General features: G+C 41.8%; 1 protein-coding gene across 2 annotated transcripts; it reads right to left on the bottom strand.

Moving 5' to 3' along the window:
• Positions 1–10575: 10575 nt before the first annotated feature.
• baz1b (bromodomain adjacent to zinc finger domain, 1B) lies at positions 10576–23290 on the bottom strand. Of its 2 annotated transcripts, none has more exons than XM_058387630.1 (19): positions 22463–23290; positions 20223–20339; positions 19420–19564; positions 19142–19334; positions 18741–19060; positions 18377–18580; positions 16429–17872; positions 15911–16049; positions 15260–15396; positions 14898–15018; positions 14584–14682; positions 14318–14495; positions 13904–14089; positions 13618–13765; positions 13137–13287; positions 12871–12980; positions 12620–12774; positions 12364–12470; positions 10576–11785 (listed from the first exon to the last, which is right to left on the bottom strand). In XM_058387630.1, the coding sequence occupies exons 1-19, from the start codon at positions 22579–22581 to the stop codon at positions 11119–11121; spliced, it is 4740 nt and encodes a 1579-aa protein (XP_058243613.1). In that variant the 5' UTR covers positions 22582–23290; the 3' UTR covers positions 10576–11118. The 2 variants fall into 2 exon arrangements, with proteins under 2 accessions (XP_058243613.1, XP_058243614.1); XM_058387631.1 differs by having other exon boundaries at positions 13137–13284.
• Between the last annotated feature and the right edge of the window lie 1484 nt (positions 23291–24774).

Genomic DNA, 24774 nt, shown 5'->3' with positions numbered 1-24774 from the left:
AACAATCCCAAATACACAATAAACTCTAAGTGTGATTTTTTTAATGCCTTGTCATTTGTGTGATGTAATGGAGCATGGCTTTTCAAACCTAGGCAGATTTAGTGATCTCAAAACCTGCTGACAAGTTCATTTGATTCCTTTGTCCAGTCTGGGAAATTATACGAAAGGTAAACCAAGTGTGTCTTGATGTGAAATGTAGAGTCACTCTGGCTTTGCGTTTGTCAGAAGTGTTTGTTTGAGGATCCAAACCTAGCAGCTTTGTTGCTCTTCATCCACTGTGTCTAACAGCTTTACCCCCCCCCTTCCGTATTTCAAAGCAGCGCTCACACGTCATGATGGCAGACGTTTTCTGGAGCAGCAAAATGACAGGAGCTCAACGAAGGCCTTTCATCGCCGGCTTGTCATGCCGCACCATCATAGGCAGGTTGTTATGTAGGTCACAGAGACTTCTACCCAATTTTGATTTCTGTTGCTAGGCAGCCCAACTCTCTAATCTGCCTCACTTGATGTCTCTTTCTTTCTCCCTTTCGTCTACTGATCCCTTGCAATCTATCCCTCACTCCCTCTCTCTAGAGAGAGAACGAGATCGCAAAGGGACCAGGATGAAAAAAGAAAGTGGGAAAAACAACAAAGAGCGATGAACGATGCAGCGTCATGGCCTGCTTTTAGAAACATGGAGAGGGTGAGTGAAACGGAGAGAAAGAGGGTGTTAGTCCCCCCCACACACACAATACCCTTTCCTCAGCCTCTATTCTGTAATGTCTATTGGTGCCTCTCTAATAATCACACACCCTGATTCGTTTTCTCCATGCACACACTTCCTGAGAGGCCAGTATGTCCAGACAATTACTGATCTGGTCTGATTACTGATCTGAGTCATGTCCAGTGTATTGTGGGTAATGTGACTTGCCCTCGTTCAGGAGCCAGTCTGGAATTTTTTCACCTCACGCTCTTCCTTAAAAACCCACTGGGACTCATACTCCAAAAGAGAGCTGGCACATCTCTCTCTCTCTCTCTCTCTCTCTCTACTTTCTTTCTCTCTCTGACTATCTCATACTCTGTGAGCTTGTCTCCTGAGAATGCTAAAATATTCTCTGTGTTACAAAGAGAGACAGAGAGGGAGAGACACACACACACACAGAGAGAGAGAGCACCATGCTTGATGATGCCACTTTCATCTTTTTTTTCTTCTTCTTCTTCTTCTTCTTCTTCTTCTTCTTCTCCTCCTATTTAACAAAGTTCAAAAGGATGCTATTTTAAATCAGGTTTGGATATAAGTGCAAGTGCATGCAAGAAGCAACAAACTCGTAGTTGCTCTGAGGCACTCCTGCAGTCCGCAAATGCACAGAGGGAGTGTATCAGCGGTTAAATGAAGGCAAAGTATTCAAAGATGAGCCAAAGCAAATAAAAGGCACAGCAAAGGATTATAGGAAGCGATAGCATCATTAGTGAAATCAGTCCTAGACATTTAGGAAAGCACATAATTGCTGCATATTTTATTTCTTTTCCATGGAAATATGATTGTTATTTATTTCCCGCAAATCAACCCAGAATTTTGCACCATTTTTCCTGCCAGTTTGACAAAGAATTGGCTACTGAAACCCTCATCAAAGGACACAGTCCAGCATTTTAAAAGCCCTATCTATTGATTATTTAATCTTAAATTCTTTTTCCCTTTAAAGTAATCTCTGTTTTGGATTTTTTTTTTTTTTTTTGGCTCCATTTTACCTTGATTATAGAGATCAGCTTCAAAACCACAGCCCAAGAATCAGGACATTCCACAGAAACATATGAACTCGGATTTGTCTTTTAAAATGCTTTAAATTTTACATAGATGCAACAAAATGCTCACACTGGGTTAATAATTATAATAATAAACCCTCAACTATATCATCTTGCACCAATAATTAACTAACATTGTCATTCCGAGCTAGCTAGCTATGTGGTCCTAGCTGTGTATTTACAAACATTTGCTAGTTGACGACTTTGCTAAGAGCCATCGATTTATCAGCTAGCTCTTAGGTAATGCTAGCATGGTCTTTTGTGCTCTTATTTATAGCTATGTTATTTTCGTGCCTCATGACAGTTTCCACATCTGTTACTGAGCGTACTACAGCGGCTTCTTTGTGTGATGTTTACTAAAAAAGCTTGCTGAATAGAATTTCACAACTTTACAGCTAGTTAGCTAAAATCTTTGTATAAATTACACCCTGAGAGGAATGTAGTTTAAAGAACTGCAGTGTGATTTAACTCATGTACAAAGTGAATAGCAGCGAAATATAATGGCTGCAGATTATCTCCGTACTGGGTTTTATTCACAAGCATGCTCTTTGTATAGATCTTTAGAAAGGTAAGACTTTTATGCCCTTTTTGTTCTTTCTTCATTCTTTCCCTCTCTTTCACTCCGTCCCACTCTTCTTATTTTTGCTTTAACTCTCTCTCTCTCTCTCTCTCTCTGTTGTATTATAAAAGCTGTGTAAAGGCGTAGATAATGCTTTAACAGAACTCTATAATGAAGTTAACCCTCAGATTTCCTCTTGGTATTCTCTCTCTCCCCTTTTGACCCCAAACTGCCCAGTGTTTGGAAGTGAAGATTGAATGCATTTTTTTTTTCTGTGTGTGTGTGTGTGTGTGTATCTGTGTGTCTTTGAACTCCTTAAATGTTGGGTTTTTATCCTATTGTTTATCTTTATTGTTTATCTAAGCATACCATTCATTTATTATGAATTACTATGAAAGAATAACTCTGAGACAAAAGGATTTTACAAAGTTTCTTAGGTTGTTAAGAGTTGCTATCTTTTCAAGGGTTCTACTTTATACTGCGTATGATAGAGACACACTATTACTTTAAGATCCTTTAAGATACACCAGAAGGAAAAACTGAAGACCACTTTTTCAGAGATTCAGGGTCCCCAGATCAAGCCTGACTGCAGGTTACTGTCTGGATCTTCTGTGAATGTTCTCCCTGTATTTGCATCTCATCTCCCAAACTGTCTGACTAGGTGGATTGATACTATCTAATGCTATCCTTTCCAGGGTGTATTTATTTCTTACACCAAGTGTTTCTTAGATAGAAAGTAGCTTCACCATGACCCTGACCAGGAAAAAGTGAATGAATGAATGAATGTAGTAATCAAAGTGAAGAATACTGATGGGAGTTCAAGGGGTTTCCTTTCCAGATTTTTACCTCTCAAGGAAAACAAGGACTTCCTGTAGTGCATAGGGACATCCTTAATGGAACATACTTCATGCAGGGATCTCTTATCGTTCTACTTGCATCGATTCACCTTCAGAATACTTTCAGAAAAAATGTTTCTACCTCCCAACATCTTGTATAATCCTTCACCCTTGTGTTGGAATATCATCAAGTTCACCATGCCAACAAGTTCACCATTCCTGCCTTTGAAAAAAAACGTAATGCCCCACACACTATACTGTACAGATGCAGAGTACTGCATTTAACAGACCACTTTTCCTGTTAACATTTCAACTCCACAACACTGCAGTTTAAGAGTCAAATTATTTGCCTAATTTTTTTTCTTCCTTTAATGTAAATTAAGGCCTTTTTCCCCTGTCAGGGGTGTTGACACAGACTGATTATTGTACAGCACATAGTTGAGCTCTAAAGAAAACCAGCTGGGAAAAGACACACGCACACACTGCTGCTTTTGTTTGGTGCCAATAGGTTACGGCTTCTGACATCCTAGCTTATTTAAAAATCAAGCTAGTGCTAATGTTACTTTAACTTCTGTGATGACCGGCCTTTAATATTAAACCAATAAATGTAACTACTACAGGCATTATGAGGAGCTGGAACATAAAGTTGCCAGCAGTTATGTAAGGGAAGCAAACATGCATTGTATCACCAGCTCTGTCCAGGATGCGTTTTTTTTCCCAGCAGTGTTTTATATGCTGCTAAGTCATGCAGCATGCAGACTTTTTCCCGCCATTTTTCTGATTCCCTGCATGAGAGCGGAGTCCTCTCCTGTCGTGATTCACGGCGTTTAGCCGGACATGACTCGCTGTTACACACTAATTACACCTTTCGTGGGGTCTTTTATGAGCTATGTTTGCTTTGTTTCACACATCTGGCCCTGTTTACAGCCGAACACAGGCGCTCATAAAGACACAGGGGGTCTTGTCAGCATTAGGGGGCCATTAATGATAGCCAGAACCCAGATTAAGTCAGATTTTACAATAAACACAAGCGAGAGTCTTATGTCCAGTATATAACACGTCTTTCCATGCTGAACTTACATTATATGGCCAAAAGTGTATGGACACCTGATTATCGTACTCATATTTGCTCGTTGAACATCCCATTCCAACACCACGAGTATTAATTTGGGGTTGGTCCACCTTTTACTCCTGTAACAGTCTCCACTCTTCTGGAAAGGCTTTAGATTTTTGAAGATGGAAGTTGGTATTTGTGTCAATTTAGTCACAAGAACATGGGTCAGGTCAGGTACTGATGTTGAGTAGCATGCAATCTGCATTCCAGTTCTTCCCAAAAGGTGTTCAGTGGGGTTGAGTTCAAGGCTCAGTGCAGGACACTCAAGTTCTTCCACTCCATCCTTGGCAAATCATGTCTTCCTGGAGCTCATTTAGTGCACAGGGGCATTGCCATGCTGGAAGTGGTTTGGGCCTCTTTGCTCCATTGAAGGGAAATTGTACTGCTACAGTACACTAAGATGTTCTAGATAATCAAGTGCCTCCAGCTTAGTGGCAACAGTTAGGCGAAGGTCCACATGTTGGTGTGATAGTCAGGATTTCAACATAATCTGTGGAGTGGATGAGTCTCAGACTTTCAGTTAATTGCATAAATGAGGAAATCCCGTCTAATATGTTTCTATATTGCTTCCAGTGTTCCTGGGATTGGTTCCAGATCTACCACCAACCCTGAGCAGTATAAGGCACTTACTGAATATGAATGAATGAATGAGAGCAGTCAACCAAAACCAGCAGGAAAAAGAGAGAGTAAGTATACTTCAAGTTAGTATATAAATGTGTGAAGAGTGCTTTAGAAACTGAGTACATGAAAGAGATGTTTATCAGAAATAATGACAGAGTTTAAGGATTTACACCCAAATCCATAGATCCTGAAATTGTGTGTGCATTTAGGGAATGAAGTGAAGTGTGTTGTGCTGGGAAGTCTTCAGCAGGGTCAGAGAGAGAGAGAGAATGAAAGAGGGAGGGAGATGGAACTCTATCTGTGTGTTTTGCCTGGATTGCTGTTAATCCGTCAGATAGGACAAGAGGTCATATTCACTTACAGAAGCTGAAACCATGCTTGGATATTGGTTCTCACACCAGCGCTCGATGGTCACACGTCCACAAAGTTTTAAATGCAAGTAGGTGAAAGCGAGAGAATGTGTAAATGTGTCTTGTCTTCAGATGGATGGTTTGGGAGTGGTAGAGGTTATAAGAACCAATTTAATTTTCAGCTGCTTTTCTTTAATTAAAATTGACAGTAAAGCCTGCCGTGAAGGCCTGCTTTGTTTTCGTTCTCCGTTGAGTGACAGCTCAGTTTTGGAGCAGGTTATGGGAAGAGTTTATGTCTATGTGTGTACTCGTTGTGGTTCAGGTCACAATAGAGTTGCTGAGGGTGCGAAATCTCTCCTGGGCTCCTCCTCTCCTCCGGTTCTGTTTGCTTTTGCCTTCCTCAGTCACGCGGAACACCTCCGAGTCCGACACAGAAAGTCTTTGTCTCTCCAGCTCTCTTTCTCTCACCGCATCCATCTGCGGATAAATCAATCACGAATCTTGCGTAAACATATCCCAAACCTCAGTGTTAATTGGGCTTTACATTAATCTAATTCATTATATACACCATTACCTTCATTCAACATCACACAACTTTCAATATTTACACAATCACACTACATTAACCTTGATATAGATCCTCCATTTTAAGCATACCATAGATTTGGATCTTTTCTTTTTTTTTATAATTAGCACGGTTAAATACACATTAAGGTACTGAAGGGCCTTTCTTTAAACAGAGTTGCAATTCATGGCTCCACACATCACCACCTTTCACGCTATTTAGCCCTCGTCCTGTGGAATTTGATGTCAGAGCTTTTCCGTGATGTCTTGTGAAAGAAGACACTCTGTGCAAGAGAACCGTGTGGTTCGAATAGTGCAGATTGGGTACACACACACTGCGTTGTACCAATTCCCAGTCTCCCAGTTCAGATGGAGAACCACAGCCCACTCGGTCTACCACAGGACTATAAGCGACTGGGAAAAGTTACTATAATTCCACTGTGCCATATTAGAGCGAGAGATAGAATTCATTTTTTCCTGTCATTTTGGAATAACAAAGCTGGTGTGTGGCACGTTAAGCTGCCAAGATAGATTTGGTCCTGGAAGAGACATGATTAGAAGTGGACGTCTTAGAATAGACTCAGTCACAGAGCTTCGTCGGGTCTCCTGGAGCATCTTCAAGATTAAAAGACATTCAAAATATGGGACTTCAGTATAAGGTGGCTGGCTGAACCTTAGGATACATGTGGTCGAAGTTAAAATGCTCCACTGAGCTGTAGCAGAAAATAAATTCAAGTGAGAAATAAAGAGGTGCATCTGTGGTAAGCGCACAGGCTGTGAACAAGCCCTTAGACGTCAGTGCCCAGGCCATGGCTTCTGTCGCCATCAGACCTGACTGGATATAATTACCTCCACATCTGTAATGGATTACAGCGCCCTCCACACACACTGCCTGCCATTCAAAGAGTCCTTTATGGGCCGGCTGACTTCTTACTGTTCCCTATTAGAGCAAGTGCACGCATAGAAATACACACACGCACCCAGCATTACTCAACACATACCTATTCATGCTCATGCAAATACACTCAGAACACATGAGCCTGCATGCTCGTGGTATTTGTGTGCATGCAATGGTGTAGGTATACACAGAAACAATGCATTACCATATGCAAACCAATACATTTATGGGCACATAAACATTCCAAACGGGCTTTCCTTACTTTCTCTCTCTCTCTCTCTCTCTCTCTCTCTCTTTCACGCACACACACACACACACACACACACAGACCGAAAGGTCTCAGTTACACAGGCTTACACCTCTGTAAGATATCCTCCCTTTTCCAGGAACTCCTGCTGGACAGCTGCTTCTGCCCTTATTTTTAATGGCTTAATGAGGTGTATTTGTGTGTGTGTGTGTGTGTGTGTGTGGATAGAGTTCCTGTCTATTATCCCAAACGTTCATTCATTTATCCACACACACAGGATAAACAAGTGACAGTGAAACAATTACAGCTATTACAGATTATAGTAATGTATTTTACTACAACTATACAATGCTCTAGCTCAATATACAAAATCTATCACTTGTTGCATCGTGTTATTCTTTGGTAATGCCGTACATTGTTGTTCCCTTAACTAACACAACGAGCTTAAATAAACTAACAACACAATTCATGTAGAATTTATGATATGAAACTAACGTAATATAATGTTAACACATATGAACTGACGTGTTTAAATGTTAATAACTATTTATTCAATCCATAACTATAGTTCATACAAGTCACTGTGGAATTAAGTTTATGTGTTAAATGGTTAAAGTAAAGCACTAATTATACTTTCATATATATATTTTGTTTTATAAAGTTTCGCTCATTTTTATAAAGACTTAAAATGAAGATTTTTTAAGAAGAACCAATTTTATCACGGTGATAGAATAGGTATAAATGAGAAATCTTAATCTGCGATGAATTTTTAAAGCAACTTAACTGCATACTATTATATAAACCGTACCTTTACATCAGCAACGGACTAATAATAGAATTTCCATCCTGAACTTTCTGCTGAACTGGAATAACATGAAATTAAATCTTGCCCACTTTAATTCAAAGCTGTGGATCTTCACAATAATCAAGAGTTAAAGCAGTGCTAATAAAAAGCTTGACTTAAAACCCTCTCTGGTGCTTCTGTCTACTTTTCTTCCCTTTTTCTTCCTTTCCATCCATCTATCTAAAACAGTCAGGGTCTGTTCCTCCCCACTTCACTGTAGGTCTTCTCATTCCCCAAAGTTCCAGCTTTCCTTCTTCCATCATTTGGTCTTCCACATAAGGTCCTCTTGTTCCACACGTCACACCTTTCAGGGTCCCCTCTCCTCCTCAATGGAAAGTTGTGGGGGCCAGGCTGACTGGAGCAAGAGGTACAAGCATAATTACCTGGTGCCACCTGAGAGCTCCAAGCAAAACACCAGTGCCTGTAATTAAAAGAATGAAAGGAGCACCCCTCTCTCCATCCGTAATTTCGGTGTAGAGGGAGGGGGGTGGGGGGGCCACATGCAGACACACGAGACGCCGGGGGGGGGGGTGTTACGACAAAAAATAAGCTTCTTTCATGGAGAGAGAGAAAGGGAAAACCTCTCCTGCTTGTTGTGACTGCGGTGCTTTCACACCTTCGCCGTGACCCAAACTTCCTGCCAACATACACTCTCACTCTGGATCGTTCCCAATTTGGACAGCGTGCTCAAACTAATCACTGTTTTATGCCTGAAGTGCAGGCAACTGGAGGGCGAAGAAAGACAAAGACAAATTTTGAACATTGTTCAAGGTTTTATTAAAAAAAAAAAAATGAAAGGGGAAAGAAAAATCCCCCCCACACACACAAAATTCAACCTCGGGTTGGTTCATTAAGCCGCCCCTAACTGCCCTCCCTCCCTCCCTCTTATTATATTACAAGGTTTTACAACTGGCAGTGATGACTCAAATAGACTGGGGGAACTTTTACAAAACAAAACAAAAAACCTTACATGGGAGATGATGATCAATTTAACATGAAGCCTGTAAAAATATATATATATATATATATATATATATATATATATATATATATGAAAACATAAAATGTGCCCAAGAAAGCCCTTCACACAAGAGAAGTGGAAACAGATATTAACCAATACATTTTTGCAGGTTTTACATTCACCTCTGTGCTCCAAGTGTTGCTTTCTAAAATATAACCAAGAGCAGTCATATACACAGAACCCAAGTGCTAATTTATAACAGGGTGGGGGGTTTGTTAACTATTACAAAAACAGGTTCATGATTATTTGGGGTCTGTAATCGTAAATTTCCACCCGATTTTCTGTTCAGACTGAGCTTGATCACTGTGGGGAAAGAGAAAAACATCCAGGGCTGGGATTAAAACAAACAAACAAAAACAAACAACAACAATAACAACTACCTGACTGAGAGTGCTGATACAGGAGCAGCTTTTGCATATCACACACTGATGAATGCAACCATACATCAGCATTCATGTACTAGGACATTTCAGTTATATACATGATTTCAGAAACACTTGGTCTAATCCGGGTTTAAAAAGAACCGGGTGTGAACACGTACTTGTGGTGTTTCGACTGTACAAGATCCTTAAGATCACCAAATCCTCAATTCGACCCAATGGTTTGACGAAAAAGAAGAATTACAATGAAACCTGGGATCAGCTGAAACGTGTCATTTACAAAGCGGAGCTCAGTATTTACATTCCCATATACAAATAAAAAAAAGGGGCTGATGAATACAAGCTGTAGATATGTTAATTGCAGCTGAAGTAATATACATTGGTCGTTTCCATGTCCGTTACAACAGAGGGGGGACTACATGAAGATTTTATTTATAAACAGGACATCTTAGTGATGGATGTTTGTAGTACGCTGCACTAGAGTGCCACCTGCAGGTCACCTGGGATAACAGCACCATTAAAAGGCCATTGACCACTGATTTTATTTTTTATATTAAACTACCTCAAGGTTATTCCTGTTTGTAATCCCTGAGCTCTTGAGAACAATTCTGATTCAGAGCCGAGTTAGCTGTACTATCGGCATCTCTCCTACAAGGCAGAAACAAAAGCTGGAAACACATTGCAATAAAAAAAAAAAAAAAAAAAACCCCAAAAAGATCAGAAACAGGTAAAAAGGAGTAAAAGCAACTTTCACGATAAAATAAAAACATCAAGGCTAATATAAAAACACGGATACGTTCATAACACCGACCCGCTCATATGGTACAGATATCTAAAAAAAAAAAAAAAAATGATCGACAGAACACAGTGGTGGTGGTGGTGATGGATGAAGACAAACATTTTGAAAAACTAGAGTTCCTCTGCTAGGCTTTAGTGGAGATAAAAAGACGACCCTACAAATCGTTTAGGAAATCCAGAGAGCACAAGGTGCACCAACACTAAGATGATAAAGGGCTTTATTTTAAGTCAACACTTGACTCGACCCGCATGTATTGAGCCGCTGAGATTCGTCATCGACCCGACTGCTAGTAGTGCTTTTACGTTATAAACTCAAATTTACAGAAATAAAGTTGAATCCAGCAGACGTGATTTCAGATCCAGAAAATGCTTTATTCATACGTACTTGTATTCTGAAAAACCGAACAAAAAACAAAACAATGAATTTCAAATAAGTTTTTCGGTGCTGGTTGCCTCCAAGAAAAATAGTGTGTGTAGTATCGGTACACCACAAGCACAGCTGGAGTTCCAAATCTAGTGCATTATTTTTTTTTTTTATTTAGTTTTATTTATTTTCTTAAAAAAAACAAACAAAAAAAAAAACCAAACATCTAGGACACTGTAATATTCAGTCACAGGCGACCTGCAACTCTCTAATCAGCAGCCCTGCCTGACATTCTGACATCAGCAAAATGAGACATGGACATACGGTCAAGTTACCCCAAATGACAAATTCTTTTTTTTTTAATATATATTTATATAGAGATTTATATGAAGCAAGTGGCTTAAGGCCAAAATTTAAATGAAAATTGCCTTTTAAGAGCTCACAGAGATCATCTCATCAGAGATCAATAAATTTCCTGGTTGAGAAAAATAAGTCACCAGTAATAAACAACTTACAAATATAAATCAGTTTCTTTTGTATTTATCAATATGAACATAAACATCAAGTCTAATAAACCAGGAAAAGGGCGAAAAAAAAAAAAAATCTATATGGGGCAGTTTGAGAGGTTTGTGAGAGTGGGTCCACTTTGCCTTTTGGAATTGAGGGAGGTAGAAGATTAAGGAAGGATAAGAATCCATTTTAACAAATAAAAAGAAAACTCAAAAAAGCACCCTGGACTTTTATAGTGAGCGTTTTTGCCTCTTGGAATGTCGCTGACCAATTGATTCGTCATCGCTGCTTGCCTCCGCTTCGTCACCTGCCCTCCTCCCAGACTTCCTCAAGCCAGTTCTCCTGTTCTCTCTCTCACTGTCGCTGTCCTGTTCTCGGTAGTCCTTGCGACTTGACAAGGCTGCTGTCCGTGTGCTCCTCCTTGTTACCCTGTCCTCTTCATCCTCCTCCTCGCTTTCACTCTCCTCCTGCCTGCGCTGTCTTCCGCCGTGTCTGGTAGACCGGCTGCTGATCTCATCGCGACCTTTAGAGGTTGAACTTTCTTGTTTGCCGTTCTGTATCTTCCTACCTCTCTTCTCGTCTTCCTCGTTGTCCTCGTCGTCGTCCTGTTGAGGGGCGTTGCGTTTTCGTGCCTTGCGGCGCAAGTAGGTGACCCCGGGTAGGATCTTATGAAGTAGCTCGGTGAATGTTTGCTCTGTACGGCCCATACACTGCAGTACGCTGCTGCCTAGCTGGTTGTATTCCTCAGCGTTACTGAACACCAGTTTCATGTCCTCGACGAATTCTTGTGGGCTGCGGTACTGCGACGACTTAAACTTGTTCTGCATTGTGCTGAAGTCCATGGGAGTGCTGATGATGTCCTGGTAATCTTCGGCTTCCTCCGCTGACACTGGCTCCCTGAATGGATAAGGAGAACCAAGTTAGAGATATGCAACAAATACTCACACTGGTCCAGATGTGTGTGTGAAGGTTATATGGGCTGCTCAAACGTTCAAATATGATCTTAGACATTGGTTTTAATTGTCTGATGCTAGACAAAATAACAGCATGGAATTTGAGAATCTGTTCACATTAATGCGTCCTGGATGATCCGAACATACTGAGACATCCAAGACACAGTCTTTCACACCTGGTGTTATGAATGCATCACCAGTGACCACAGTAATCATTTATTGTCGAATCTCATATTTTCTTTGCAGAGAAAACCATTGCTGTTATAGTGACACCTTTATCCAGCAGGTAGAACGCTCTATGGTTCATCATGATACTTAGCACTGTCCACTTGTGATCCAAACATCATCCAGCATTTTATGCTAGGGGTGAATGAGGCACTTGGCACTCTTGAAATTTCACATTTTAAATGCAAAATATAAATTTCTTAATGCATTTTGAAACTTTAACAGCTAACATGCCCATGAAACCACAAACACACACACAGAGAGAGAGAGAGAGAGAGAGAGAGAGAGAATGTGTACCTGAATGGCCAGCTATAACGGAATTTAATCAATTTTTGAAGAATTTCTTCACACTTCTCAAGGTCCTGTGCTTGCTTATTTCCTCCTGTTCTAGAGCTCTGACGCACCTGCAGAAATCAACACACTGTAAACATGGGCCAACAGCGTAGCACACAATTCATTAATGAACCATAGTCACACAGAAATGTCAGCTTCATTATTTTTCAGCCTATTCTCATTCATGTGGTTGTGTGTATGCATGTGTTAACTTTCTCACCAGTTCATCGATATCTGCAGGGTTGCTCGGCCGTGATTTGGCAGCACTTTTAGATTTCGATGACGTTTTGGCACTTGGTGGCGAATGCTTCTTGGACGATGACTTGCTCTGGACTTTGGGCCTCAGGAAAGATTTCATCTTCTTCCTCGGCCTCACTGTTAAATCAGAAAGAATTGCAATGTTGGAAATTAGTCAAATGTGCAACAGTGAATGGTTGCAATGGAAAAAGGAGGAAATATACAAAGACTCACAGCTGTGCCCTGTATCCCTCTGCTCCTCATCCTCAGATTCATCCTCATCTGACTCATCTTCCTCTTCGTCCTCTTCATCCTCCTCCTCTTCTGTATCTTCGTTATAGTTTCTGTTAGTCACACATAGGCACAAAAGAGAAGGATTAGAGTGTGCTATCGTACATAAAGAATTCATAAGGGTGAATGTACATGCGCACACTCATGGAAATGTTAGATTACAGTACAGAGACTGTGTGTATTTTCTCAGACACTTTTACTCCTCTCACCTTCCACGCGAGCAGCGCCGGGCTATGGTTGGTTGGCAGGCGGGGCATAACCATTCCCCTTCAGGAATGCGATAAAGTGCAGGCCTCAGGCAGAAGAGGTGGAAGGCTTTGTTGCACTCATCACACAGGATTAACTTATCATCCTCGCCTACTGGGAAAATAAAAAAAACAATGTTTATAGATGAAAGTTTAAAGTTTTGCTAACACATGACTAGATTGAAGCTTGCTTCACAGACAGTTGATGTGGTTCTTTAGAAAGCGTCTTAGACATGTTCCAGTGCTTATGTGAAAGATGATGACATTGATAGGTGACTAAATTTCTTACATCATACTATACTTTGAACACTCATTCTTTCTACACATAGTGAACTTGTATGGTATAACCAGCAAAGTTTTATAAGTGATGTACAATATAGTGCTCCCTACACCAACACTGGGAATCCTAGCCTTATCTGATACGACTTAGACCTCTGCGTCTTACCTTTTTTGCGGCACACTTTGCAACGTGCGTTCTCTGCAGACATGTCCCACTTGATGCATGCGTCAAGCATTCCCAGAAGCACATGCATGCGTGAGAAGGTCTGGGCCTCGCGTATGGCAGTCTTCCACTTCTCCACATAAGTTGCCACCTGTAGACAGACAGCAAAAGTTTAAGAAAACTCATTTTGACAGAATGTGGATCATCCACCATAATATAAAAGACAGAAAAACTTGTCCTAAAAACTGAACACAACCTCTCACACACACACCCCATCCTGCACACTCACCCTAGCCTCCTCAGCCAGTTTCTTCTCCTCATCTACTTCTTCAGCCTTTCCACTTTCTTCTCCCGTCTGCTTCTTCTTTTTCTTCTGTTTGGGAGCCATGAAGCCCTGCAGAAACTTCTTTACCACACACTCCTGCAACGTGATCACACACTCACCAAAATCCTTCAGGTTTTCCAGGTTTCGCACCTGAAAGAAGAAGAAAAAATTACTTAGGAAAAACTTAGAGAGATATACATGTTTAATTTAAGGATGTTTGCTATATTATAAATATGGCAAACAAATTGAGATAGAAAAAGATTCATATTAATGTTGGTGCCTAAAAAACATTCAAGGTGAAACCTGGACCCCAAACTACCCTAGGAGACACCATAAGTTCCTCAAAAATAAGAACTGAATCTCCCCAAAGCTCCTTACCCGCTCCTCAAAGCTGACGGTGTCTTCCATTAAGCCAAGTCCACCCTTCTCCAGGCGCGAAGATACCTCGATGATATCACTGCGCAGGTATTTGAGGAGCTCTTGGTAGCCATCACAGGTGCGCAGGCCGGTGTTGGCCTTTCGGCTCAGATGGATGGAGTGTAGGATGTCCTGGTACCTTTGATAAAATAACAATTAAATATACAACCATAAAGGACAACAGAAATGCATAACGTTTAAAGTATTTGTTCAGTGCACACACTCACTTGAGTTCCAGCTGCATTTTCAGTTCGCTCTCTCGCACGCCTTGTGAGTGAAGGCATTCGAGAAGCTCATCAAGATCTTTCTGAGTGTCACACACAAACCTGATCGAAGAGAAGGCATTCGATAATTAGTGATGTACGAAAGACACCCGTGATCTTAGTTCATGCAAGATGTCCTGAACGTCCCAAACTAGTTTGTTTTACAGATCAAATTATGGTCTGTGTAAGTTTGAGCTCTGCACATCACTAAAATAGATAAAATAAAATAAAACAGAAATACAATTTCATTTAACTCGATGTGTGTAAGATTTGTTTACCAGAGGTTTTGACCCAGCTTGGGCACAGTTGTCTCTATGCAGGTCTCCAGAGCTGGAGCCCCCTGCTGGCCATTCTCATTAGTTGTACTGCCTATACTTGCAGCATCTGCTTTTTCCACATCTAAAGAAAGGAGACAGGAAATTAAGGTGCTGAGTTTATTTAAAATTATAATGCATGCTTATGAGCATCTTCAGAACTAAAATGGGTCGTTTAACACAGTCCTGAGGTTTCACTCAAACATGCCTGCTGGAACAACATGGGCAGGCTGTTATTTCACTCAGGATAAATATATACAAAATATAGTTCAAAATATCTTTGCATGGGTAAAAGTAAATGTCTTCTTAGGGCACAGCACCCTCACCTTCTGTCTCCTCATCCTCTTCTACCTCTTCTGCCTGTGCCTGCTCAGGTGGAAGTGTAAAGCTGTAGTTGATGCTCTCGTGCACCCAGCCTTTTTCTATGTAAAGTCCAGGAACAACGTCAGAGAACAGCCAATACCTATACACACAAAACACCAATGAAATCACAGCTTTCACATACGCGTTATTCACAGCAGAATCTAGCCATTACACTCGTCACCATGCAGGAGATGATTATGCACTATATCAGAGTAAAGGAAAGGAATTAAAAATATATTAATATTTATGGGCTGATCATTTTAGATGCTGACATTTTCAGCAGTCAGAACATGCATTAGTGCACAAAGTGGAACATCAGTGAGCAAGTAATCTCTTGTAGCTATTGGCTGTAATTCCAGATAAATAAAAATGCCCATTTAATAAAGCCTACAAATAAAGCAACCAATAAAATCATGCCACAATTATGCATACTTCTAGACATTAAGTGCCTGTAGTCTCAATAACATTATAAAAAAAATGCATAAACATTCATGACAAATGATTACTCTCAGTTTTTCTGTTTCTCCTGAAGTTTTAAGCCATGGTTCCTTGCGTCTAAGTACAAGGATGCTTTTGTATTTTATTAGATGAGAATTGAGCGTGTATGTGTATACCGGTTGTGGTTGCGGTCAGTGCCGAGTGGTGCTCTCCTCATCACTAGTTTGGCCTTAGCGAGGCCCTCATGGAACGCACGCTCTACAGCAGCTCGCTGTCTCCTGATCCGCTCCTCTTCGGCTTCTTTCTCCATGCGCTCTTCAAAAACACGCACGCCAGAATCAATACGGTGCCTACAATAATAAAACTACTCGCTTTTTTCAAGGATGTTCTTCACTCTTGCTATTCACGCACCTTCGGCTCCTTCCGCTGGATAACATGGGACTGTTAATCAATGAATGCGTTTAGAAGCACACTGAATCTTAAATTAAAAATATTTTTCAAAGCGTAATCAATCAGATTATTGACTGATTCATGAAGACTTGACGCTTACACAGAATGCAAATGGGAAACCATAGACTTGAAAAGATTTAAATGCAAGTCTAACATCAAAACCTTAGGTCCTTTAACTAGATTCGTTTGATTTTGCACATAAAAACCCACTCAGTATAAGAGCATATTCTGGTCTTGTGCTCACCTTTGTTCTGGCGTTCAAGCTCTTCCTTCTCCTTTTTGGCCTGTATGGCCATCAGCCTGCGGCTCTTCACTGTGCTGATCATGTCTTCTGGCTCTGCCTTGACCTTGGACACATCCTCCTTGTCGTTGGTCTCCTTCTTCTTCTCTTTTTTAACAGCCACATCCTGGGTCTTGGACTCCATCTGCTCCTTGCGTTTTTGCTTCTCCGCCTTACGGCGCACGTTGGCCTCCTTGAGTGTGGCGATGCGTTCCTTCCAGAGCTCGGAAGAACGTTGTTGCGCCGATTCCATGTGGTCCTCCAAAGAGTAGGTCATAAGGATGCGATGGCACAGAGCCACCAGCAGACTCACCTTCTCCGCCTGTGCTAGCTCAAACACTTCGGTTGTCTCGAGCCGTTCCAGGAGCTCAGCACTCAGGACATCGTCAAAGCAGCCTCCGTTGTGCCAGTCGTCAGAGTCACGGGCGCTCTCACCGCTCTGCACGTCAGTTGGTCGAAGACACAGGCGTGCTAGCTCTGATGCAGAGTGCATTGTCAGTGGGATCTCAGACAGAGGCATGTCCAGCTCACTGTAGGCCTCAGCCAGTTCATCCTGCAGCAATGTCTGTAGCAGCACCACCAGTACACGATTCAAGTAAAGAAACCCTCCCTTGTCGCCTGCCAGTGCCTCCATAAGTGACTGCGCCGTGATAGGGTACTGCTTGTCAGGCAACAGCAGATCAGAGTAGCAGCTGAGAAAATCTGCGACCATGGCTATGTCACCAAATAGAGCATTGGGCAGGCCTTCGGGCATGTCCACCAGTCGGAATGCGGGCAGGCTCTTGCCTGTGATGTCCTGGTCCTCGAAGCGCCGCTGCTGTTCACGCCTCAGCTGTAATTCTTTCTCACGTCGCTCCTTTGCCTTTTCACGCAACTTCTCCTTCAACTCCTCCCGCTTCTTGCGCATCGCTTCTTGCTTCTCCTCCTCACTCATGAGGGCCCAACGCCGCTTCTCCTCCAGTCGCTCCCAGCGCTTCTGTACCATCTCCTTCAGCTCATCTGGGAGGCGTCCACGGTCCTCTGCCGACAAGGTCTTTGCTGCCCTGCTCACTAACGAAGACAGTGTGCTCTTCTTGTCCTCTTTGCCCTTGTTTTCCTTATAAAAGCGCAGCAGATGCAGAGCCATGGGAGGCAGAGGCTTACCCAGCTTTGGAGTACCAGGCCCAGTACTCCGCGCTCTCTTTTTAGGACTGCCTGCAGCAGTGGGACTCTTTGCTAGATCTAGCAGGGTCATCTGTTTCATTCTGGGCTTCTTAGAGGCCTTTTCGTCTTTTTTTGAGGCTTTCTGGCTGTTGGTTGTTTTGGTGCTCTTATGATTCTTCTTGGTATCAGAAGGTTTCTTGTTCTCCGATTTCTTGGATGTGCCTGAATTCTTGACCTTTAGTGGAGAGCCGTTTAGGTTCTTCACCTGAAAATGCATAGTAAAATAAATTTAAAAAAAAATAAAAAAAAAATACGCTGAGTAAAAACATTCATGCTCATCTTCAATATCCATTTTATCTTCATCAGGGCTACGGAACCCGACTGCAAGATGCGCTCAGGAAATTCCAGACACAAAAATAATTAGGGGCAATTGTGAGTCTCCAATTTAAACAGACATGCTTCTTTAGACAGTGCAAGGTAACCAAAACAGATACTGATTAGCCATGTTTATATGAAAGCCACTTTGGAACTAGAGATATATGATATAAAAACAGTACTCATTCCTGAGATCTCACGGGTTGTGTTAAACTGAACATTTCCATCACTACTTACTTTAACCATTAAAACATTGATTTCTTTACCACTGCTTCCTACATAATTTGCCATTAAAGTGGTGCCTTGAAGTTTTTGTCAGTAAGACATACTGCTTATGTACTAGTGTACTACAACCAGGCATCGTGAATAAAACTGCCTTTCATAAAAAGCATACCTGCATGTTTGCCCAGAGAGTTGGGCTCAGAGGCATGTTTTGAATGTCTTGCTTTTTCTTCCGCTTTTTCTCCTTCTCTCCTTTTTCATTTACGCCATTTGTGTCCACTCCCGACTCTGAGCCCTGAATCTTCAGCTTCTTGTTCGGTTTTCCTTCCGGTGAGCTGAGACTTTTTCTTTTGGATGAGGGATTTTCTGCTAAGAACTAAATATATAACACACAATTGTTATTTATTTATTTATTTATTTTTTTTTAACAGTTTCATTTCCAGTTACAGCCCAAAATTACTGACTGCTGTAACTGTAAAACAAAAGCATCTGAATTAACCCTAACCACATGGCTGAAGTCAGTAATTATACACTACCTTATGTGGGTCTAAGAGAAAGTCACTGAATTTGCTGGGTAGATTGAACTTTTTAACCAGTTCATCCTCCACCACCCAGGGGGCGCTTTCTCCCATGCCAAGCCTTAGAGCAAAGTGCCTGATGAAGTAGCGCATGATCTCTTTATTGGGAGGTCTCTCCGTTCTGAAGAGGCTGTCAACAGGGACGTTACTGATAACCTTGTCTTCATCAAGGAGCTTTACGTCGTATTTGTGAGGCAGAAATTTAGGCATCGCCCATTTCTTCTTTTCCTCCTTCATTGTGGTGGGGAGTTTCCTGGGGGAGCGGCGTGCCCGATCACCTACGAAAACAAGTTAAATCAATCAAACGTGTTCCGTGTCCTACAGAAAACAGCTAAAAATAACAAGTTACAGTTACTTACAAAGGCTCTCTCGCCTGTTGGTTTCCTCTTCTTTGGGCTGCTCCTTCTTTTGGTTTTCCTGGCTGGCATTCTCCTTGTCACTAGAAGGGGAGTCGCATGCTCCCTCTAGCTTCTTCTGAGCCTGGTCCTCTTGAACCTTTTCCAAAGGATGAATCTTCACCACTTTCACTCGCAAACTTTTATCCTTTCCAACCTAAGAGGGAAAGATATACATCTCATATGAGATAAGCAAGAAAGCTTTGAACTAATTGCAAGATTATGTTCGGGAGAATTCCTACCAGGAAGTCACACTCCTCATCCACAGCATATTTAGTAAGGATCTCCACCCAGGCTAGATCCACCAGTTTGTCCAGAGACACTGTGTTATGATGTACAATTTCCAAAACAGGCTTCTCAAACCACACAGGGTATTCCTCTTGCAGCCTGAAAAAGTACAAGACCACAAACACACCTTTCAAACACAAAGATTCTAACCACAATACGAAGTAGTATCATAGTATTCAGATACTGTTTTTCAATTATTTAATACTATTTGTTACTACAGAATATAAATTGATTTTTTTTTTTTTTTGCAAAACTTTCTTCAATGAAGTCAAGAAATAAAGTAAGCAAAGCATGTGCTATGGAGACTAAACAAATTAATAACTGGTGCGATCGGCACAGTGATAGCTTGTTTACACCAGCAGGGGGCGCTCATTTTTTGCCCTGTTAAAGACAACAGGCAGCCACAGGCTCAAGTCTTCATTGTTTATGCAACAAAATGAGTGTGCATATGAGCGGACATTAGACACCGTGAGGAAGGGCTTTCCCCCCCACCGTTACACAAAAATCACGCTTACATTACAGGTAAGTATTGGCCCAGTGTCATTCCCTTTGCTTCAGTACAAATTAACTGATAGCAGATGTCAATTTTCTACTTTCAGACTATGCTTTCAGGCTTAAGCTGTAAAACAGTCACGTGGTGAAAAACAGGAAGCCAAAATACCTGACAGGTAGCAACAAAGTTAAACAGCTCAAACTAAACGCCCTTGATTTACAGACGAAAGAGTTATTCTCGTTCCATCATGGTTTTTCTACTCACAGCTCAGTGACTTCCTGCTCTTCCTCCCAGGCCTCCAGGTGTGTGAGCTGACTGCTACCGGTACTTTTGCACGTCCAGATCCGTTCACTGTATTTCTGCATTCGGGCCTCATATTCTCTGAGCAGCACGGTTAAAGAATAAAAACCAGCAGAGACAAGAAAAAAAAAAAAGAAGAAAAAAATTGGCACGGAACGATGAATATTGAAAACGCCTACACATGAAAAGTAGGAGATGTTTCGTTTTGCTCCCTGCAGTCTGAGGTACGTGAGAGAGAGAGAGAGGCCTTGTTCATAATTAACACAACAGGGTGTAGCAGAGAAACTCTATTATTAAAAGGTGCAGCATCAGGCCCAGCTTTAAGACATGTATATTAACATGATGCTTATGATTAGTTTTGATGCCCATCTTGGTGCAACAATTTATCCATCATCAAGTGAGACCTCAAGTTCAAATCCATGTATAACTGTGTTCAGTCGTCCAAAGAGATGAGGTGGCTGAATTTATATGTCTAGAAGAAATGGTGTTAATGCTGTGTGGACAGAACAATACAAAGAAGCAAACTGTACAAATACATGTATGTCTATCTGTATTAACCCAAGTATCTACTTTGGGATGCATTAAGTTTTTCTAGACTGTAAATACTGATATGCAAAGACAACTCAGACACTGTAAATGCTGATGAGTTACGCAAAGACAATTCAGCATCTAAAGAGCTTTCCATTTGAAGTCAGACAAATACATGGTGCTAATACAAGGGGAATCCCGGGTCTGCTGTTTAATTCTGTAGGAAACAGACACTTAAATGTAAAATAAAGATCCTCTGGAAGATCCATGTAACACCAGTGTGTGTGTGTGTGTAAGCTTAGAAACACAGCAGTGAGAAGTGGTTTGACAGGTGCACCCGTGAAGTCACCGAGTGTTTACACTCAACACTAATTCTCTACGTCTTACATCAACTCACAAAAAGTAGCAGAAATGTAAAAAGAGGGAATTACATGAAACCCAGCAACGTCTAAAGCAACTGTCACAAACATACACTATATTGCCAAAAGTTTTGGGACGTCTGCCTTTACATGCACATGAATATAATATGAAGTTATGGAGAATGTAATAAAGGCCCGCCATTTGCAGCTTCAACTCTTCTGGGAAGGCTTTCCACAAGGTTTAGGAGTGTGTTTATGGGAATTTGTGACCATTCCTCTAGAAGCACATTTATGAGGTCAGGCACTGACGCTGGACGTCTGGTTCGCAGTCTCCACTAAATCATCCCAAAGGTGTTCTATAGGGTTGAGGTCAGAACTGTCACAACTCTCACTCTCATCCATGTCTTTATGGACCTTGCTTTGTCCACTGGTGTGCAGTAATGTTGGAACAGGAAGCGGTCATCTCCAGACTGTCCCCAGTAATTTGGGAGCAGGAAATTGTCTTGGTGTGCTGAAGCATTACGAGTTCCTTTCACTGGAACTAAGGGGCCGAGCCTAACCCCTGAATTTAATGATTTGGAGGGGTGTCCCAAAACTTTTGGCAATATCGTGTATCTTCATCCATTAGTAAACAATCAGATCGTTTCTTTTTTTTCCTCCGTCCAAAAGGATGTCGTTTACAGAAACCCCAAACCTACACCCATATGTCAAGAGAAAAAAAGGACCCAAGTCTTCAACCACTCCAGTCACTTCGGCTACATCATGTTAGCTTTTCTGCTAACCGGAAGATGACTACACGAGCTTCAGTCAATGGCACGGACCTGAAACCACTTAGCTTCGTGGTTAACACTCCTCATATTAAAACAAAGCAAAGTCACGGTCGGGTCTGTCTCGACTACCTGACTCTCCAGGTATATAAAAATAGCACACTGACATATCACTAAAATCACATTACAGCAAACAAAGCCTGGCTCCCTTCAAGGGAAAGCTATAACCGAGAACTAGCCTGTGCTAACTCGGGATAAAACACCACCACCACAAAAAATAAAATAGTGAAAATATTCGATACGTGTCGTGGAGCCGATGCTAATGTAAATACATGTTAGTTTCCTTTCACGCCTCGTGCATAGAGCTAGCTCAAGGATAAGCGCAGCTCCAAAACCCGGACAAATTATTATATAAATAAATAAATTAATAAATATTGTTATTTAAATCATAACAGACGCGCTGTTATTTGACGTACCGTTTAGCAGTGCTGTATGTCTTAGTAAGAAGCCGTGAAGCTAATTAGCTAGCCGGCTAGCTAGGAAAGGATACTCTTTGTTGATGAAGGCCTCTTTGGTGTGCGGGATGATGTAGAGCTGCTCTCCCGGGCCCGGCGGCTCGGCTGGCGGCTTAGAGAGCGGGTACGGCTTCCGGCCCAGCAGTGGCGCCATTACGACTGTTTTATTTCCCCCTACAAATGAACTTCGTCGTGATGTAGCGGCTTTAGGTTAAAATGAACTCCAGTACGAACATGTATTCCGGGAATCGAGAGAGAAATCACACAAAGCGCTTTTCCTCGACATTTAACGCCTAGCTTAGCATCCAAGCTAGGCTCGAGTTAGCTTAGCTTAGCTTAGCTTAGCGTAGCTTCGCGCGAGCTAAATAACAATAACTGCGTCGCGCTGGGATTAGCAATGTCCTGTCCTCGCTTCTCTTCGGATTAAAGGAGACGGCTGGGACATAGCTCGGGAACACATCCAAGAGAGTTTTGCGCTCGTAACAAACTTCACCCAAAGAAAAATGAAAGCTGGAATGGAAGAGAGACGTCTTTCTCCGAGTCACAGGTCCCGGCACAGTGAAAGGCGCCCGGCACCAGGATCACTATGGCGCGCTTTCTAAAAAAAATCCCAGCATGCACTTTGGCCTTCACTGCGTGACGAATACGCTCTTATTCTTTCCTTCCGTTTACACACACACACAAAAAACAAACAAAATACAAACAAACACTCCTGGCCCTTTCAAGATGGATGTTTGTTTGTTTTAAGAAAAAATAATAATAATAATAAGTGTGAGGTGGTGTTGGTGGGGGGGAATGGCGGGAGATACGACTCCACCGGCAAAACAACTCCCGTACGAACCCGAAACGCAACCGGCAGCGCGCGGAATCGTTCAGCTTCGTCCCGCCCACCTCGATCACTGATTGGCTCCGACTAGGATTTTCGATTAGCCTACGCGCCCGAGTGTCGTTATAACCACGCCCTGTGTGAAATCATGGCACGATTAGAGGAAGCGAGAGTGAAGGCCCGTTTGGTGGATAATCACAAGCAAGCATTATTAAAAAAAATTATTATATTTAATAATTAAGTCCTTATAGTGTTTGTTTGGATTTGATAATTAAGGGTATCATGTAATTATATTGTACTTACACAATTACACTATGTTGCTAAAAGTTTTGGAACACCCCTCCAAATCATCATAGGCTCTGCCCCTTAGTTCCAGTGAAAGGAACTCTTAATGCTTCAGCATACCAAGACACTTTTGGACATGATTTCATGCTCCCAACTTTGTCGGAACAGTTTGGAGATGACCCCTTCCTGTTCCAAGATGACTGCACACCAGTGGACAATGCAATGTCCATAAAGACATGGATGAGAGAGTTTGGTGTGGAGGAACCTGACTGGCCGACACAGAGTCCTGACCTCAATCAGACGGGATGAATTAGTGTGGAGACTGAGAAGCAGGCCTTCTCGTCCAGCATCAGTGTCTGACCACACAAATGCACGTCTAGAGGAATGGTCAAAAGTTCGCATAAACACACTCCTAAACCTTGTAGAAAGACATCCCAGAAGATTTGAAGCTGTTATAGCTGCAAAGGGTGAGCCAACTCCATATTAAATTCATGTGCATGTAAAGGCAGATGTCACATATTTGGCCTGGCTCACAGTCTCCGCTCTAATTCATCCCAAAGGTGTTCTATCGTGTTGAGGTCAGGTGGTGCAGGCCAGTCAGGTTCCTCCACACCAAACTCACTTATCCATGTCTTTATGGAGCTTGCTTTGTGCACTGGTGTGCAGTCATGTTGGAACAGGAAGGGGTCATCCCCAAACTGTTCCACAAAGTTGGGAGCATGAAATGTCCAAAATGTCTTGGTATGAAGCTGAACCATTAAGAGTTCCTTTCACCAAGCCCAACCCCTGAAAAACAACACCTGAATTCAATGATTCCACAACACGTCTAACATGTGTCATAACAGTGTTATTAGAGAGTATAAAAGGTTCCCTTTTGCAATGATGGCACAAGTTCCCAACCCTGGTTCTAGAGTACGGTATGTCCTGAACATTTCAGTGTTTTCCCTGCGCTAATTAGTTATACAGCTAACTGAATCTGATTGTATTAACTCCAGCACCAGAGTTGGTAACCAATGAACTAATGAAATCAAATGCTCAGGCGGTGGCGCTATTGTACCAGTAGTGCAACCAGTTTCATGTCCAGGTGAATGAATCAGCCAGTTTTGCTAGTTATGTCTCGGTCGTTAGAGAGAAATTGGTCAGAAATAACAGTTAGACAGTTGCAAAGACACCCTTCCGGTTCCATCAGGGTATATAAGCATAAATTATAAACTCGTTGCTGAAGCAAAATTCCAC

The sequence above is a fragment of the Hemibagrus wyckioides genome, linkage group LG04 (genome assembly GCF_019097595.1).
Source record: "Hemibagrus wyckioides isolate EC202008001 linkage group LG04, SWU_Hwy_1.0, whole genome shotgun sequence".
Classification (NCBI taxonomy): domain Eukaryota; kingdom Metazoa; phylum Chordata; class Actinopteri; order Siluriformes; family Bagridae; genus Hemibagrus; species Hemibagrus wyckioides.
The sequence above is the reverse complement of the archived record's forward strand: the minus strand, read 5'-3'. Positions and strand labels throughout refer to the sequence as shown.

What these genes read in the sequence shown, in the direction of transcription:
- baz1b (XM_058387630.1), bottom strand. Translation starts at nt 22,581, where the DNA reads ATGGCGCCACTGCTGGGCCGGAAGCCGTACCCGCTCTCTAAGCCGCCA. An exon ending in GAGCAGGAAGTCACTGAGCT is followed by an intron (nt 19,565 to 20,222) that starts GTGAGTAGAAAA and finishes GTACTTTTTCAG; the next exon opens with GCTGCAAGAGGAATACCCTG. An exon ending in CTGCAGATATCGATGAACTG is followed by an intron (nt 12,471 to 12,619) that starts GTGAGAAAGTTA and finishes TGATTTCTGCAG; the next exon opens with GTGCGTCAGAGCTCTAGAAC.